Source organism: Eschrichtius robustus, chromosome 5, assembly GCF_028021215.1.
Source record: "Eschrichtius robustus isolate mEscRob2 chromosome 5, mEscRob2.pri, whole genome shotgun sequence".
In the NCBI taxonomy this organism is placed as follows: Eukaryota; Metazoa; Chordata; class Mammalia; order Artiodactyla; family Eschrichtiidae; genus Eschrichtius; species Eschrichtius robustus.
The window spans coordinates 127,825,305-127,841,913 of NC_090828.1; the positions used below are offsets into that span (position 1 = coordinate 127,825,305).

A 16,609-nucleotide genomic window follows, 5' to 3' on the forward strand; every position below is an offset into this window, starting at 1 on the left:
AAAAAATGAGATTAGAACATTTCCTCACACCATATATTGGGGTTGGCCAAAAATTTCCTTTCGGTTTTTCCCTAAGATGTTATGGAAAAACCTAAATAAACTTTTTGGCCAGCCCAATACAAAAATAAATTCAAGATGGATTAAAGACCTAAATGCAAGACCTGAAACCATAAAACTCCTAGAAGGAAACATAGGCAGAACACTCTTTGACATAAATTGTAGCAATACTTTTTTTGAATCTGTCTCCTAAGGCAAAAGAAATAAAACCAAAAATTAAAAATGAGAGCTAATCAAACTTAAAAGCTTTTGCACAACAAAGGAAACTATTGACAAAATGAAAAAATCTACTAAATGGACAACAGCACGCTTCCACTGCTCCACTCTGCTAAGCACAGGATAATCTACTAAATGGGAGAAAATATTTGCAAATGATATGACCCATAAGGGATTAATATACAAAATATATAAAGAGCTCATACAACTCAATAAAAAGAAAGCCCAATTAAAAAATGGGCAGAAGACCTGAATAGATATTTTCCCAAAGAAGACCTTCAGATGGCAAACAGGCACATGAAAAGGTGCTCAACATCGCTAATCATCAGAGAAATGCAAATCAAAACCACAATGAGACATCACCTCACACCTGTCAGAATGGCTATTATCAAAAAGATAACAAATAACAAGTGTTCAGGAGAATGTGGAGAAAAGCCAACCCTGTACACTGTAGGTAAAAATGTAAATTGTTGCAGCCACTTGGAAAACAGTATGGAGGTTCCTCAAAAAACTAAAAATAGAACTACCTTATGATTCAGCAATTCTACTTCTGGGCATACATCCAAAAAAATACCCCAAAAACACTAATTTGAAAAGATACATGCATTACAATATTCATTGTGGCATTATTTACAATAGCCAACATATGAAAGCAACCTAAGTGTCCATCAACAAATGAATGGATAAAGAAGAAGTGGTATACACACACACACACACACACATATATAAAATGGAATATTGATCAGCCATAAAAAAGAATGAAATTTTGCTATTTGCAATAATATGGATCGACCCAGCACGTGTTATGCTTAGTAAAGACAGACAGAAAAAGGCAAATACTGTATATTATCACTTATATGTGGACTCTAAAACATAAAATGAATGAATATAACAAAACAGAAACAGACTCACAGATATGGAGAACAAACTAGTGGTTACCAGTGAGGATAGGGGATTAAGAGGTACAAACTACTATATATAAAATAAATAAGCTATAAGGATATATTTTACAGCACAGGGAATATAGTCAATATTTTATAATAAGTTTAAATGGAGTATAATCTATAAAGATTTTGAATCACTATGTTGTACACTTGAAAATAATATAATATTGTAAATCACCTATACCTCAACCAAAATAAGAATGAGAGGGGACATCACTATAGAGTCTATAAATATTTAAATGGTAATAAAGGAGTTGTATGCCAATAAATTCTCAAGTATATGATATGAAAAAAAATTATTTGAGAGGTAAAAATGACCAAAAGTAGTGTATGAAGAGTAAAAACACTGGAATAGTTCTATACCAATTAGAGAAATTGAATTAATGATTACAAATCTTCCCACAACAAAAACTCCAGGACCCAGTGGCTTCAGTGATGGATTCCTTTAATGACTTAAGGAATAAAAGAGGTCACATGAGTCATCAAGGTGGCAAAAAATAAGGGGTTAATATCCAAAATATATAAAGAACCCATTTACCCAAAGTAAATACTAACAAAACTAAAAAGAGAAATAGACATCAATACGATAATAGTTGGAGAATTCAATACCCCACTCTCAGCAATGGGTATATCATCCAGAGAGAGAATCAAGGAAATAGTTGATTTTAACAACACTGTAGAGCAAATGGAGCTAATAGACATGTATAGAATACTCCCATACAACAGCAGCAGAATACACATTCTTCTCAAGCTCACCTGGAACTCTTTGTAGGATAGATTATATGTTAGGCCACAAATCAAGTCTCAGCAAATTGAAGATTGAAATCATACCAAGTTTTTTTTTCTGATAGCAATGGTATGAAACTAGAAATCAATAACAGGAGGAAAATTGGAGAATTCAGAAATTCATGGGAAGTAAACAACACACTCTTGAACAACCAGTGAATCAAATAAAAAATAAAAGGGGAAATAGAAAAGTATCTTGAGACAAACAATAATGGAAACACAGTATACCAAAAGATATGGGAATTATTTGAAGAAGGTCTAAGAGGAAAGTATATAGCTATTAATATATACATCAAGAAAATAGAAAGATGTCAGAAAACAACCTAATTCTATGTCTCAAGGAACTAGAAATAGAAGAACAAATTAAGCCCAAAATTAGCAGAAGGAAGGAAATAATAAAGATTAGAGGAGAAACAAATGAAACAGAGAGTTGGAAAACAATAGAAGCAATTCATAAAACTAAGAGCTGGTTCTTTGAAAATATAAACAAAATTGGCAGACCTTAAGTAGATTGACCAAGAAAAAAAGAGACAGGACTAAAAGTTTTTAAACATTATAAATGAAAGAGAGAACATAGCAACTGACATAGATATTGCAGAAATACAAAGTTTCTTAGAAGACAACTATGAACAATTATATGCCAACTAATTGGACAACTGAGAAGAAATGGATAAATTCCTAAGAACGTCGAACCTACCAAGAATGAATCATGAAGAAATAGAAAATCTGAACAGACCAGTTACTACTAAAGAGGTTGAATCAGTAATCAAAATCCTCCCAACAAAGAAAAGCCCAGGACCAGATGGCTTCACTGGTGAAAATTACCAAGTATTTAAAGAATTAACACCAATCCTTTCCAAACACTTCCCAAATGTCAAAGAGGAGGGGACACTCTCAAACTCATTTTATGTGGCAAGCATTACTCTTGATATTGCAGCCAGACAAGGATGCTACAAGAAAAGAAAATTAAGACCCATATCACTGGTGAATATAAATGTAAAAATTCTCAACAAAATACAAGCAAACTGAATTCAGAAGCATATTAGAAGGATCATATACGATGATCAAGTGGGATTCATCCCTCAGATGTAAAGGTGATTCAACGTATGCAAGTCAATAAATGTGATACACCACATTAATAGAATGAAAGATAAAAATCATCTCAATAGATGCAGAAAAAAGCATTTGACAAAATTCAACATCCATTTATGAAAAAAACTCTCAACAAAGTGGCTATAAAGGGAACATACTGCAACACAATAAAGTCGATATATGACAAACTCATAGCTAACTTCATACTCAATGGTGAAAAGCTAAAAGCTTTTCCTCTAAGGTCAGGAACAAGACAAGGATGCCCACTCTCACCACTCTTATTCAACATAGTACTGAAAGTTTTTCAGATAAGAGAAAGAAATAAAATCCATCAGAATTAGAAAGGAAGAAGTAAAATTGCCTCTATTTGCAGACAATATGATTTTATACATAGAAAATACTGAAGACTCCACCAAAAACCATTAGATCTAATCAATGAATTCAGTAAAGTTGCAGGATGCAAAATCAACATACATTATTCAGTACTGTTTATATATAATAACAAATTATCTGAAAAAGAATAAAAGAAAATGATCCCATTTACAATAGAATCCAAAACAATAAAATATTTAGGAATGGATTTATCTTAGGAGGTGAAAGATATCTGTACTGAAAACTATAGGACACTGACAAAAAAAATTGAGAAAGACAGAAAAAAAAGAAAAGATGTCTTGTGTTCATGGATTGGAAAAATTAATGTTGTTAACATGTTCGTCTGTAGATTTAATGCAATACAAATCAGATTGCAGTGGCATTTTTTTACAGAAATAAATAAAATATTCTAAAATTTGTATGGAGCAACAAAATACCCTGAATAGCAAAAGCAATCATGTGAAAGAAAATCAAAACTGGAGGCATCATACTCCCAGATTTCAAACTATGCTAAAAAGCTATGTTAATTAAAACAGTATAATACTGGAATAAAAATAGACACATAGACCCATGGATCATAATAGAGAGCCCAGGAATAAACTGCCACATATATATCCAACTGCTATTTGATAAGGGAGCCAAGAACATGCAATGGGAAAAGGACAGTCTCTTCAAGAAATGGTACTGGGAAAACTATATAACCACATACAGAAAAATGAAATTGGACCCCTATTTATACCATTCACAGAAATTAAACCTAAATGGATTAAAGACAAATAAAAGACATGAATCCATAAAAAATCCTTGAAGAAAACAAAGGGGAAAACATTCTTGATTTTGGTCTTGGATTGAGTTTTGGATATAACATCTAAAGCACAAGCAACAAAATAAAACGTAAACTATGTCAAATTAAAAAGCCTCTGCACAGCAAAAAAACAGTCAACAAAATGAAAAACCAACCTACAGAATGGGAGAAAATAGCTGCAAATCATATGTCTGATAAGGGGTTAATATCCAAAATATATAAAGAACCCATATACCTCAATAGCAAAAAAGTAATAATCCAATTAAAAAAATGGGCAAATGACCTAAGGTAGACATTTTTCAAAGAAGATATTCAAATAACCAATGGTATATGAAAAGTGCCCAACATCTCTAATCGTTAGGGAAATGCAAATCAAAACCATAATGAGATATCACCTCATACATGTTGGAATGGCTGTTATCAAAAAGACAGAAAATAACAAGTGTTGGTGAGGAGGTGGAGAAAAATGAATCCTTGTGTTTTGTGGTGGGAATGTATATGGTATATCCACTATGGGAAACAGTAAGGCAGATACTCAAAAAATTAAAAACAGAACTACTATATGATTCAACAATTCAACTTCTGGGTATATATCTGAAGGAAATAAAATCACTATCTTGAAGAGATATTTGCAACCCCAATGTCATTGCAACATTATTTATAATAACCAAGACATGGGAAAAAACCTAAGTATTCATCAGTGGATGAATGGATAAATGAAATATGTCATATATATGCAATGTAATACTATTCAGCCATTAAAAAGGAAATTTTGCCATTTGTGACAACATAGATGGAACCTGAGGGCATGTATGCTAAGTGAAATAAGTCAGACAGCAAAAGACAAGTACTGTATGATCTCACTTATACATGAAATATAAAAAAGCAAACTTATAGAAACAAAGATTAGATTTGTGCTTTTTAGAGTCAGGAGTGGGGGTGGGAGAATTGGGTAAAGGTGTTTAAAAGGTACAATTTCAGTTAAAAGGTAATAAGTTCTGGGGAAGTAATGTACAACATGATGACTATAGTTAAATACTGTATTATATATTTAAAAATGGCTGAAAGAGTAAATCTTGAAAGTTCTCATGACAAGGAGAAAACTCGTTAGCTATATGAGATGATGGCTATTAAGTAAACTTATTGTGGTGATCATTTCATAATATATACATGTATCACATCATTATGTTGTACACCTTATACTGTGTTGTATGTCAATTATATCTCAATAAAACTGGGGAATAATGGAATAGTTTCTACCATTCCTACATTCTCTAGAAAGCGGAAAATGAAGAGAACTTCTCAACTTATTTTTATAAGGGTAACATTATCATGCTACCAAAACTAGACAAGGACGTTACAAGAGAGACCATTTTAGACTGATATTTGTTATGAACATTGCATTCAAAAATTTTTTTATCATATTAATATATCATTCTGGACAACATTGAGAATAGTGCATCTTGACTAAATGGGGTTTTACCCTGGAATTTAAGATTAGTTTATATTGAAAATCAATGTAATTCACTGTTTCAACAGAAAAAAAATAGAAAAATAAATAAGCAATTATCTTAATAGATGAAGAAAAAGCAACTGACAAAAATCAACATTCATTCATGATGACTTTCAACGTAAATGAATAGAAAGTAACATCCCCAATGTGATGAAGGATACCCACAAAGTAACCAATAAATATTATACTCAATAGTGAAACATTATCATTGTTCACCTAAAGATCAACAATACGGTAGGGATACACATTCTAACTCTGTTAAGCAAACTTATTAGAGACTCTAATCAGAGTAACTTTCAAAGAATAACTATCATGATGATTGGTAAGGAAGAAGTAAAATTATCTTTATTTGTAGATGATATTATTGTATAAATAAAATGTAAGAAATCTACCAAAAATACTAGAATAGATGACAATTCATAAGTCAAGGCACCAACTTCAATTGTTTTTTCCCTTTCCTGATTTGTATCATTTTACTGTAAAAAATATGTAAATATATAGGATACTACAATTTTCTTAAGAAATGCTCACTGAATTATTTAGGGGCAAATGGATACAATACTTCAGAATTGCTGTCAAATTGCTTAGAAAAAAAGTAAATTTCTAATTTTTAATTGATTTTGAAAAAAGAGACTTCTACCAGCCTCTCAAATAGTTTAGAAGCAGCGGAGAGAGATATATAATAATAAAGCAAATGAAGCACAATATAAATACATGAGGAATATGTCTAAAGGATATGCAGATGTTTCTTGAACTGATCTTTTAACTTCTCTGTAAGTTTGCACTTGTTTCAAAATAAAGATTTAAGAAGCAACAAAATATATTTCTAAGATTGGTAATATTATGATGGAAAATAAAAATACTATTAAAATCTTTAAAACATTAGGTACATAGGAATAAATTTAACAAAGAGTGGCAAAATCCTAATACTGAAAACTAAAACATTGCTGAAAGGCATTAAAGAAGACCTAAAGAAGAAGCTAAGCCACATTCCTGAATTGAAAGGCTTCATGTTGTAGATGTCAGTTCTACTCAAATTGTACTATAGTTTCAAAACAATATGAATTAAAATCTCAGCAGACTGTTTTTTTTTTTTTTTGGTAGAAACAGACAAGATAGTTTTAAAATGCATATGGAACTACAAAAGAGCTGACCAGCTAAATCAATACAGTAAAAAAAAAAAAAAAAGATAATAATTGGAGGAGTTGCACTACATGATTTCAGGAATAGCCACAGAAACTTAGAGATTGTAGTGGAGGCAAAAGAACACACAAGTAGATCAATTGAACTGAATAGTGTTTCCAGAAATAGATCTATATTTATATGATCAATTGATTTTCAACATAGGTGCCAAAGCAGTTCAGTAGGGGGAAATGGCACTGGAACAATCAATAACCGGATGGAAAATACAATGATGGTTGACATTTCTTATACTATATTCTAAAATTAATCTGAGACACACTACAGCCTTAAATCTAAGAGCTAGTACTCTCAATCTTCTAGATGAAAAGATGGAATATAACTTCACTATATTGAATAGACAAAGTAGTCATTTATCATAAAAGAAAAAAATAAATTAGACATCATCAAAATTAGAAACTTCTCATCAAAGACCCTATTAGGAAATCGAACAGCTAACCACAGACTGGGAGAAAATATTTTTCAAAATGTGCATCTGACGAAGAAATATATTCGTTTCAATAATAAAAGACAACCCAATGAAAAAGTCAAAATGTGTGAACAGAAACCTGTAAGGAAGTAACAAATTCATGAAAAAGTACTCAAAATTGTTAGACATTAGGAAAATATAGATTAAATCATAATGAGGTAACACTACATACCATTAAAATGAATAAAATTAAGACAACAACAAAAAGGGTGACAGTTTTAACTGCTGATGAGGATGTGGAGAGTTGCAAATCTCATTCTTTGTGGGTAGAAGTGTGACTTTACTTTAAAAGAATGATTTGTAGTCTCAAAGAAAGTTAAACACAAATATATAAATATATATGTGTGTGCATATATATCTCAGGAACTCCATTCCTAGATATTTGCATGAGAAATAAAAACCTGTTTCCACCAAAGGATTTGTTTTAAAAAAGTGTTTTTTAGAGAAGCTTTATTCACAATAGCTAAAAACTGGAAACTATCCAACTGTCCATTAACAAGAAATGAATAAACAAAATGAGGCATATCAATACAGTGACATTCCACTCTGCAATTTAAAAAGAAACAGAATACTGATACACTGAACAATATGAATGAATCTCAAAAACGTGGTGTGGAAGAAGCCCCACACAAAAGAGTACATAATACATGATTCCCATTATCTGAATTTCTAAAACAGGCAAAACTAATCTATGGAAAAAGGTATGGAAGAGTAGTTGCCTTTTTGGAAACTGTGAAGGGGCACGAGGACATGTGTTTGGAAATGTAAAGGTCATATGTCTTGATGGGATGTAAATACATTTATCAAAACTCATCACATAAACTTACGATCTGTACATTTCACTATATGCAAATTACACTTCAATATATATATATTTTTTAAAGTTTAATTTTTATTCATTTATTTATTTATGGCTGTGTTGGGTCTTCGTTTCTGCGCGAAGGCTTTCTCTAGTTGCGGCAAGTGGGGGCCACTCTTCATCGCGGTGCGCGGGCCTCTCAGTATCGCGGCCTCTCTTGTTGCGGAGCACAGGCTCCAGACGCGCAGGCTCAGTACTTGTGGCTCACGGGCCCAGTTGCTCCGCGGCATGTGGGATCTTCCCGGACCAGGGCTCGAACCCGTGTCCCCTGCATTGGCAGGCAGATTCTCAACCACTGCGCCACCAGGGAAGCCCCACTTCAATATTTTTAAACATAATTTTTAAATGGTCTGTAAAAGATAGCAATAAAGAGGAAAAAATTTCTCTGTGATTGGAATGATGAGCATAGATATGAAAACAAAGTTGATGCATCAGCCATTTACTTATTGGTTTCGCTGACACTCTTTACATTTAGCTTGCACATATTAGAAAATTTATTTCAATTATCCTTTTTCATCTGGCTGGCTTATAGATTGACCAGGATTTCATCATTTATTTGTTAAAGTGTTCTGGATGCTTTCTTACTGAGACAATTACAAAGCCATTTAAAAATTGTTCATGCATATACGTATTCTAGTTAGAGAAAGCCTGCCATCTCTATATAGGGAAAATCTATATAGGTAAAGTGCTTCAATAGAAAAGATATAAGAACCCTATCATATTCTTGAATTGATACCTTATTGATATTCTATTATATTTCTATTCCATTTATGGAGTTTAAAAGTTTTACTTTCTACAGTAATAGAAATAATAAGACAGATAATTGCACGTGAAGTTTTGGACCCTCGTGGATTCTAACAGAACTTAGTGACACTAATGAGCAGTGGCACTGACATATTTTTGTGTGTGTCTGTGTTTTACAGATATCAAGGGTGATTATTGCTGAAGTGTGACTAGAAAATCAAGGAATGATTTAGTTAGATGTTTTTCTGTTGTCTGTATATAGAGAAAATCTATTGGAAGAAAAAAGCCCTGAAAATGGAAAATGGTTAATTATAATGTAATAATAATATGGCTTTAAAAGAGGAAATTGGTAAAGAAAAAAAACCCCCTATAAATAAATAATAATCATTATTTACAATTTGAAATGCGTACTTTTGCAGAGGTAAAATCTCTAACATATTATGATTTAGTTTTCTTCATTTTAATACTTTTATTATAGAGTCATTTTTTCCAGAGAACCACAAGATATTTCATAAGTTACTACATGTAAACAGCATTACTAAAATTTATTTTATCTACACATATTCAACTTGAGATGAAATTTGTCTAATTTTGCTTTTTGAAATATAATTTTGGTTCTGATCCTATGCAAGATTATTTTAAAGATACATAAAATTTTGCCATTTCAAATGTTTAATTGTTTTCCCTAAGGGGAAAAAATGACTATGGTAAGAGTGGATCGAATGTTGACAAAATGTCCACTTTCAAATTTTATTCCTGGCTGTTTGCCCAGTTTTTTGGAAGGACTTAGTATTTGTTTCCTGATGATGCCTAGATGTGAAAAGAGACAGTGTCTAGTGGTTCAAAACAGTTTGAATGAAGTAATCAAACGGAGCTGGAAAATGATCTTCTGTCTCTGGTTAAATACAACTGAGAATTCTGAAGGAGTTCACCAAAGAAAAGACTATAATTAAAATATCATTTCATCCCAATTCTCTACTTATTCATTCAGGTTAAATCAATAATGACAATGTGATCTCTCGTGGTATTTCACCAGCTGCAGGAAGGAAAAAAGTGCCTATAGGATAACAGTGTAAAAAAGCTTAAATTGATGCGTGCTCATTTTGGTCTTTAGATGCTTCATGGAGTTAATTGTTTTGTTTCAGAAATATGAGATGACATCAGATACATGGCTATCTAAACAGGTATGGTATAGGTGGTCTCTTTATGTCACATTTTGTCCATCATGCCCATCCTGTTCACTCATTTGTTATGTATAACTTTTTCTCAAAAGTTATTTCAGTAGTATGAATTTAAGGCTCTGTTATGTTTGAATAAATGAGTCTTTTTCATTAAAATATTTATAACTTGGGCTCTATGACATCATTTGTGGAAAGATTACTTCTGTTTTTTGTAGGACATAAATTGTAGAATAACTACCAGGATCCATTTTCAGGACCATTCATATAAGTAAATGTTTGTATAGAAGAAAGAGAAAAAGATGTGACCCATTAAAACTACAAACCATCAGCATTGCTCAGATCACCCAGAAAATTGACGAAACCTCCACATAAATTGGTTATGTGGAGATTATTCAGGTGAACATTTCTTTCCTTAGATATATCCTAGCTCATAATGCTAGCTTGTGATATAAATGAAGCTGGAATCCAGATGATCACAGAAGAATAAACAAACATCTCCACAACATGCTTTCATACTGGACATTTCAGAAGGAAACACAAATAGATTATTCAAATATAGCTGAGCCCATTTTACTACTAATTTCATCACTACTTTTTGCAAAGGGAAGTCTTTTGTTTGGCTTGTTTGGTTTTGATTTGTTTTGTTCTTTACAGTGCTCTCTTATTTTATATTCTCTCCCTGGGTGTCATATACATCTGTGGTTTCAGTTACCACCACCAAGTGTATAGCCCCAGGCAACTCACTTCTGAGTTCTGAAATTTCCAAATTCGTGCTTGGCATCTCCTCCTGAATCTATAAAAGTAACTGCACACTCCACAGGTTCAAACTGAACTCCTCTCTCTTCCAGTCAATCTGTCTTCTTATCATAGGAGTCAAGGACATATTTATCCATCCAGCTATCAATATCATAAACCTAGTGGGGATTTTTAAACACTGTCTTATCCTTATCTGCATATGTTATTCATCACCAAGTTATTTTGATTTTACTCTCAAAGACCTCAAGTCAATTTACTTTTCTCCAATTCACAAACACCATACAGGATCAAACTACAGGCACTGCATTTCCTCCTTGACTGGTGAACTCTCAACCCCTTAGGGTTGAGAGTTCCCCTTAGGAACCTGACAATCTGTTCTCCACACCGCAGACTGGCTGAGTGATCTTTTCAAAATATGTATTTGATTGTCACTACCCACAACGCTCATATTCTCTCACGACTAAAACAATTTTTATCTCCCCTTTGTTCTACAGATAAAGACCAACATCCTTAAAGGGTCTACAAAGGATTAAGTTGAAAGCCTTTCCAGCTCTGTGTCATACCATCTTTTCTCCCATTTTCTCCATTAGCCCTCATATTCCCAGGACCTTTATGTGAACTCTTCCTTCTGAACAGATTTCTCTCAACTACTTTCTTCTGTGAAGGTTGCTCATTTGTCAAACCTCAGCCTAAATCACCTGCTTAAGAAGTCACCTCCTCCAACTACCCTAAACAAATCACATTCCCCAATAAAAGTTAAAGTCAAGTGTAATCTTTATGTAACACTCATACAGTTAGTTCTGTGAGTTTTTTTTACTACATTCACAAGAGCAGGAAGGTTATTCATTTTTTGTTACCCACTGTAATACAAATGCTTAATATGGAGTCTGGTTATAAGAAGAGATCCATATATACTTGTTGAACAAATAAAGAAAAAGAATAAGAAGGATTGTGAATAGGCTAAACCTTTGCTTGTTCGAAGTATAGGCATGTCTATCTATCTATCTATCTATATCTATCTATCGTATCTATCTATCATCCATCTATCATCTATCCATAGGTAACAATATGAACTATTTCATCTTAGTCAATGTACAAAATGAAATTGGGAAAAAAAACCTTGTTTTTTTAGCCAATAATGGGCTCTTACAAAATTAAATTAGATACTTAAAATAAAAATCATTGAAAACAATAACATAATGTGGATATGGATTTATTCTAAATTGCCTGCGTTATTAAACCTATTTTGCTACCATTTTAATTGCTAGTGACATTCATAATAGTCTAACATACAACAACACAACGCATGCTCTTTTGGGATTATGTTATCTACATTTTAAGTCCCAAATTTGTGACTATTTAATAGAAACTTTTTAAAATACAGAAACCAGTTATCAATTATTCAATAAGAAAATGCAGGGAGTAGTTTGTCATGGTTAACTTTGTCTCCAAAAGCTCTAAGGGAATTTCAGGAAATACTTAGAATTCAATGACATTTAAAGGATGAGAATGTATAATGAGATGAAGCAAGTTTCCAAGAAAATTAGAAATTTAATGTAATACTCATATGCTTGTTTTCTGGATAGTGAGAAGAGCAGAGAGAAGTGGGCATGTTTGCCCTAGCTTTCAAGAGACTTATAGTTGGAATAACCAGTGTAAAAAATATTCGGCCAAGAGGTGGACTTTGTTATCCTCAGCTCATTATCCTGTGTGCCATAAATACTGCCTTGCTTAAGGTCATAAATGTAGACAGTTAGACTGGCTCTACTTTATTTGATTGCAGGAAAGGCTCTGCGTAGAGCTGTATGTTTATAACTAGTTACAGTTCAATGGTGAAAGTTTTTAAACCTAGCAATGTATCGGAGATTATAATTCCCATCTACTCTTTAAAATGAACTATTTCTAAGGTACCAGAATTGGAGGAACAGGGACTAACATAGAAAGGGCATTGCTCAGATATTCCCATACCTAATTTATTCTTGGAGCAAAGCACAGGAGGAGAATGTTGAATAAGGGAGAAGCCAATAGTTTGGAGTAAACGTGGTGGATAAAGTGATATATGTAACAAATATTTTTGCCCATTGTACACATGCATTCATCTGTTCAACTATAAGAAGGTCACCTACTGTGTCCTAAGCAATAGAGCTAAAAAAGATAAAATTACAAACTTAGTTTAATTATTACTTGCCTAGTGAAGGAAGCCAACTATATAATAGAGTGTACTGAAAGCCATGCTAGAGATGAATACAGAGTACTATTCAGGATCTCTGAGGAGAGATTTCCTAACTAGAAGAGACTCTCTAACTAAGGAAATCTGGAAATGGTTTCTGTTCTGAGTTTAAGTAAAAAATGAGCAAGATTTAGCACAAAGAGGACGACTGAAAGGTTAGGCCAGACAGAAGAAACCCCATGTGCAAAGGCAAAGAGAGAAATATTCCACAGGGGCAAGAGGTGGAACATAGTTGAACAATGTGATTCACTCAGTCAAGTGTCTTGTCAGTATTTATTATATGTCTTGTAATGCAATTTTCCCATCCTTGAATTGTATTACCTCAGAGTTTTAAATTTATTACACATATCATCTTATATTTTCATGAGTGTCCATGAAGTAGACAAGGAAAATAATATTTTTATGTTTCTATCATGGGATGTTATTACTGATAAAGCTAGAATCAGACTCGAGATTATTAAAATAGTTGTTAATGTACATATTCATTCAGTAAATGATTATTAAGTACAATTTATGTGACAGTCACTGTCCTGGGTGCTGGAGACAAAGCAGTGAAGAATGGAGCTTACATTCTAGAGGAACACCTCCTACCTCTCTATCTGCCTACCTACCTATATGCACATATACACGTATCCATTCATGTACGAACAAATGTATACGTACATAAAATATGCATGGTGTTAGGTGGTACGGAAAATAGTAGGCAGTAGGCAAAAGTGGGATGAGGGATTCAGACACAGTTGGATGACCTGGCTTTCCTGATCACACTTTATATGGGGTAATCAGGAAACACCTCACTGATGACAGATACAAGAAAGAGATGAGATCAAAAAAGATCCTTTTGCAGCAACATGGATGCACCTAGAGATTGTCATACTGAGTGAAGTCAGAAAAAGACAAATATCACATAATATCGCTTATATGTGGAATCTAAAAAAAGGATACAAATAAACTTATTTCCAAAACAGAAATAGAGTCACAGATGTAGAAAACAAACTTATGGTCTCCAGGGGGGAAAGGGAGAGGGATAAAGTGGGAGATCAGAATTGACATATACACATTACTAGATATAAATAAATAACTAGTAAGGATCTACTGTACAGCACAGGGAACTCCACTCAATACTCTGTAATGGCCTATATGGGAAAAGAATCTAAAAAAGTGCATATATGTATATGTATAACTGATTCAGTTTGCTGTACAGCAGAAAGTAACACAACATTGTAAATCAACTATACTCCAGTAAAAATTTTTTAAAAAAGAAATAGGTTCCACCAAGAAAGGAAGGAAGGAAGAGAGGGAGGGAGGAAGGAAAAGAGAGAGAGATGAGAAAGAGCCAGACAAAGGGTAAAAAAAAAGTGCAAAGGCACTGGAGCAGGAAAATGCAGGAAGCAGGAGAAGGAAAGAAGAGGAGAGCAGGAAGAGAGTGGAGGGTCAGATCATCTAAAAATAGTTGTGAGGCATTCTGAAGACCTACTGAGGAAACCATACCAAAGCCTTTCTTTATACCATATGTATAATCACTCTCACTAATCCAAAAGAAAGAACTCGATGTTTTGTTACATAGACCGATTTTCTTAATGTTTCCCCTGGAGCACAAGAAAGCAATCTCTATGTATATCATCCATCATTTAATTTTAAAAAACAATTGTATTGATTTAACATGCTACTAGAGTTTAATTAAAAAATCATCAAATGGGCATCTGTTTTTGTGTGTTTGTGAAGGGGTGAGCAGTGAGGATGGGAAATTTGAATTAAATTATTTTCAATGGATTCCTTCCAATTTTGCAGCCTTTTCATTTTTGTATTTACAGTAAATTCATGTGTACATCATCAGAAATGTATCTTCAATAACGAGTTGTTGAGTAAAAGATTTCAGAAAAATGTATTAAACATTATATGTTAGAAAATTTTCTAAATTAAAAAAATGATTTTGATAAACTGGTGCAGATGTTAACATTTTCTTTATTTTTGAAAGATAAATTTCTAAACACAATCATATCATATGTGAAGATATGAAAGTTCTTTTCTGAACCAATTTAAAAAGTGTCTTCAGTCTAATTGTAAATCATTTCTATCCAGTATGCAAGAAACTTTCCCATCCATCTCATCACTCAAACACACACATATGCCCAATGCATCATTGCGTTCACTTTAAAACATACTATGATACTTTTATTTTTTAAAAAATTCGACAATTTGCCAAACTAACCTTAAATCAATTATTGGTCTATTCCATGCATGTATTAGCAATAGTTGGAAGTACAATTTTCAAATGCCCTTTTGAGATTGTTGCATGTGCTTCTGTGTTTTAGAACGAGGAGCCCGTGTTTTCTAGAGATGGCAGCAAATTCTTTATGACAGTTCCTGTTAAGCAAGGGGGCCGTGGAGAATATAACCACATAGCTATGTTCCTCGTCCAGGTGAGTGCTGGCTTCTTTCTGTGGTTTGGTTTCATTCCATCATGTTCATGAAAGTCCTTTTCGTGTGGTATTCTGCACCTACAGTTAATACCTGTGAAGTCCAGCCATATATCCAACTCGGATGTTTTAGGAAAAGGATCTCCATGCTTAGCCATAAATTCAAGCTATACACAAAACATTTTCAACACTCAATAAAATTTAGTGAACTACACATGTGTGCTATGAGTTGAGGGCCTTGGGATATAGAATTTAATAAATGGAAGGTACCCAACCCCTACTTTCCAAGACCTGAGGAAAATCGAGAGATGATTTTTCATTCAACAAATACATATCATCTATTTGGTACAAGTAATATTTTCAGTGTGTTATAAAAGTTTTAAATACCTGAAGCAATCTAAATGTCCATCAAAAATTGAATGGTTAGTAAGTTGTAGTATACCCACACAAGGAAATGCAGGGCAGATTTTAAAAACCAGGATAAAATAGATTTCTTATGTGTTGTCAAAGATAAAATCTGTGTTATATTTTTATGGACCGTTTGATAAAAAGAGGATAAAAGTTTATTTTTCCTCTACATTTCAAATGAATGTTAACCAGTTTATACAGTTTTACCCAATTATAAAAAGAATCAGTGAATTCACAATAAGTAATTTAAATATGGCAAGGTTAATGAGTCAATTTGAATCTAATTGACAATAAAAAATTCACGAGAAATAAAGTTTCCTTCAAAATCAAATAAACAGTCTAGTTTCACAGGTTAATGTTAGTTTATAAAGATAAAACATTGTGGATAAATTGGAATCTTTCTTGAGAGTGTTATAAACGAACTAGCCAAGAATCAATTTCATACTTACTAAGTATAGAATAAATGTGAATGTGGCAAAAGATCCCTAAGCAACCTGACTACTTGTATGTTCTGAGAACCTTCAAGTCTTGTGCATATTCTCCAATTTTTACCATTA

General features: G+C 32.8%; 1 protein-coding gene across 2 annotated transcripts in view; it reads left to right on the forward strand.

Moving 5' to 3' along the window:
* DPP10 (dipeptidyl peptidase like 10) overlaps nucleotides 1-16,609 on the forward strand; it is a 707,501-nt gene that overhangs the window by 614,441 nt on the left and 76,451 nt on the right. For both annotated transcript variants that reach the window (XM_068544007.1, XM_068544008.1), the window contains 2 exons: nucleotides 10,203-10,241; nucleotides 15,540-15,647. In XM_068544007.1, the coding sequence (XP_068400108.1) occupies nucleotides 10,203-10,241; nucleotides 15,540-15,647 (147 nt within the window). The remainder of the gene's footprint in view (nucleotides 1-10,202; nucleotides 10,242-15,539; nucleotides 15,648-16,609) is intronic.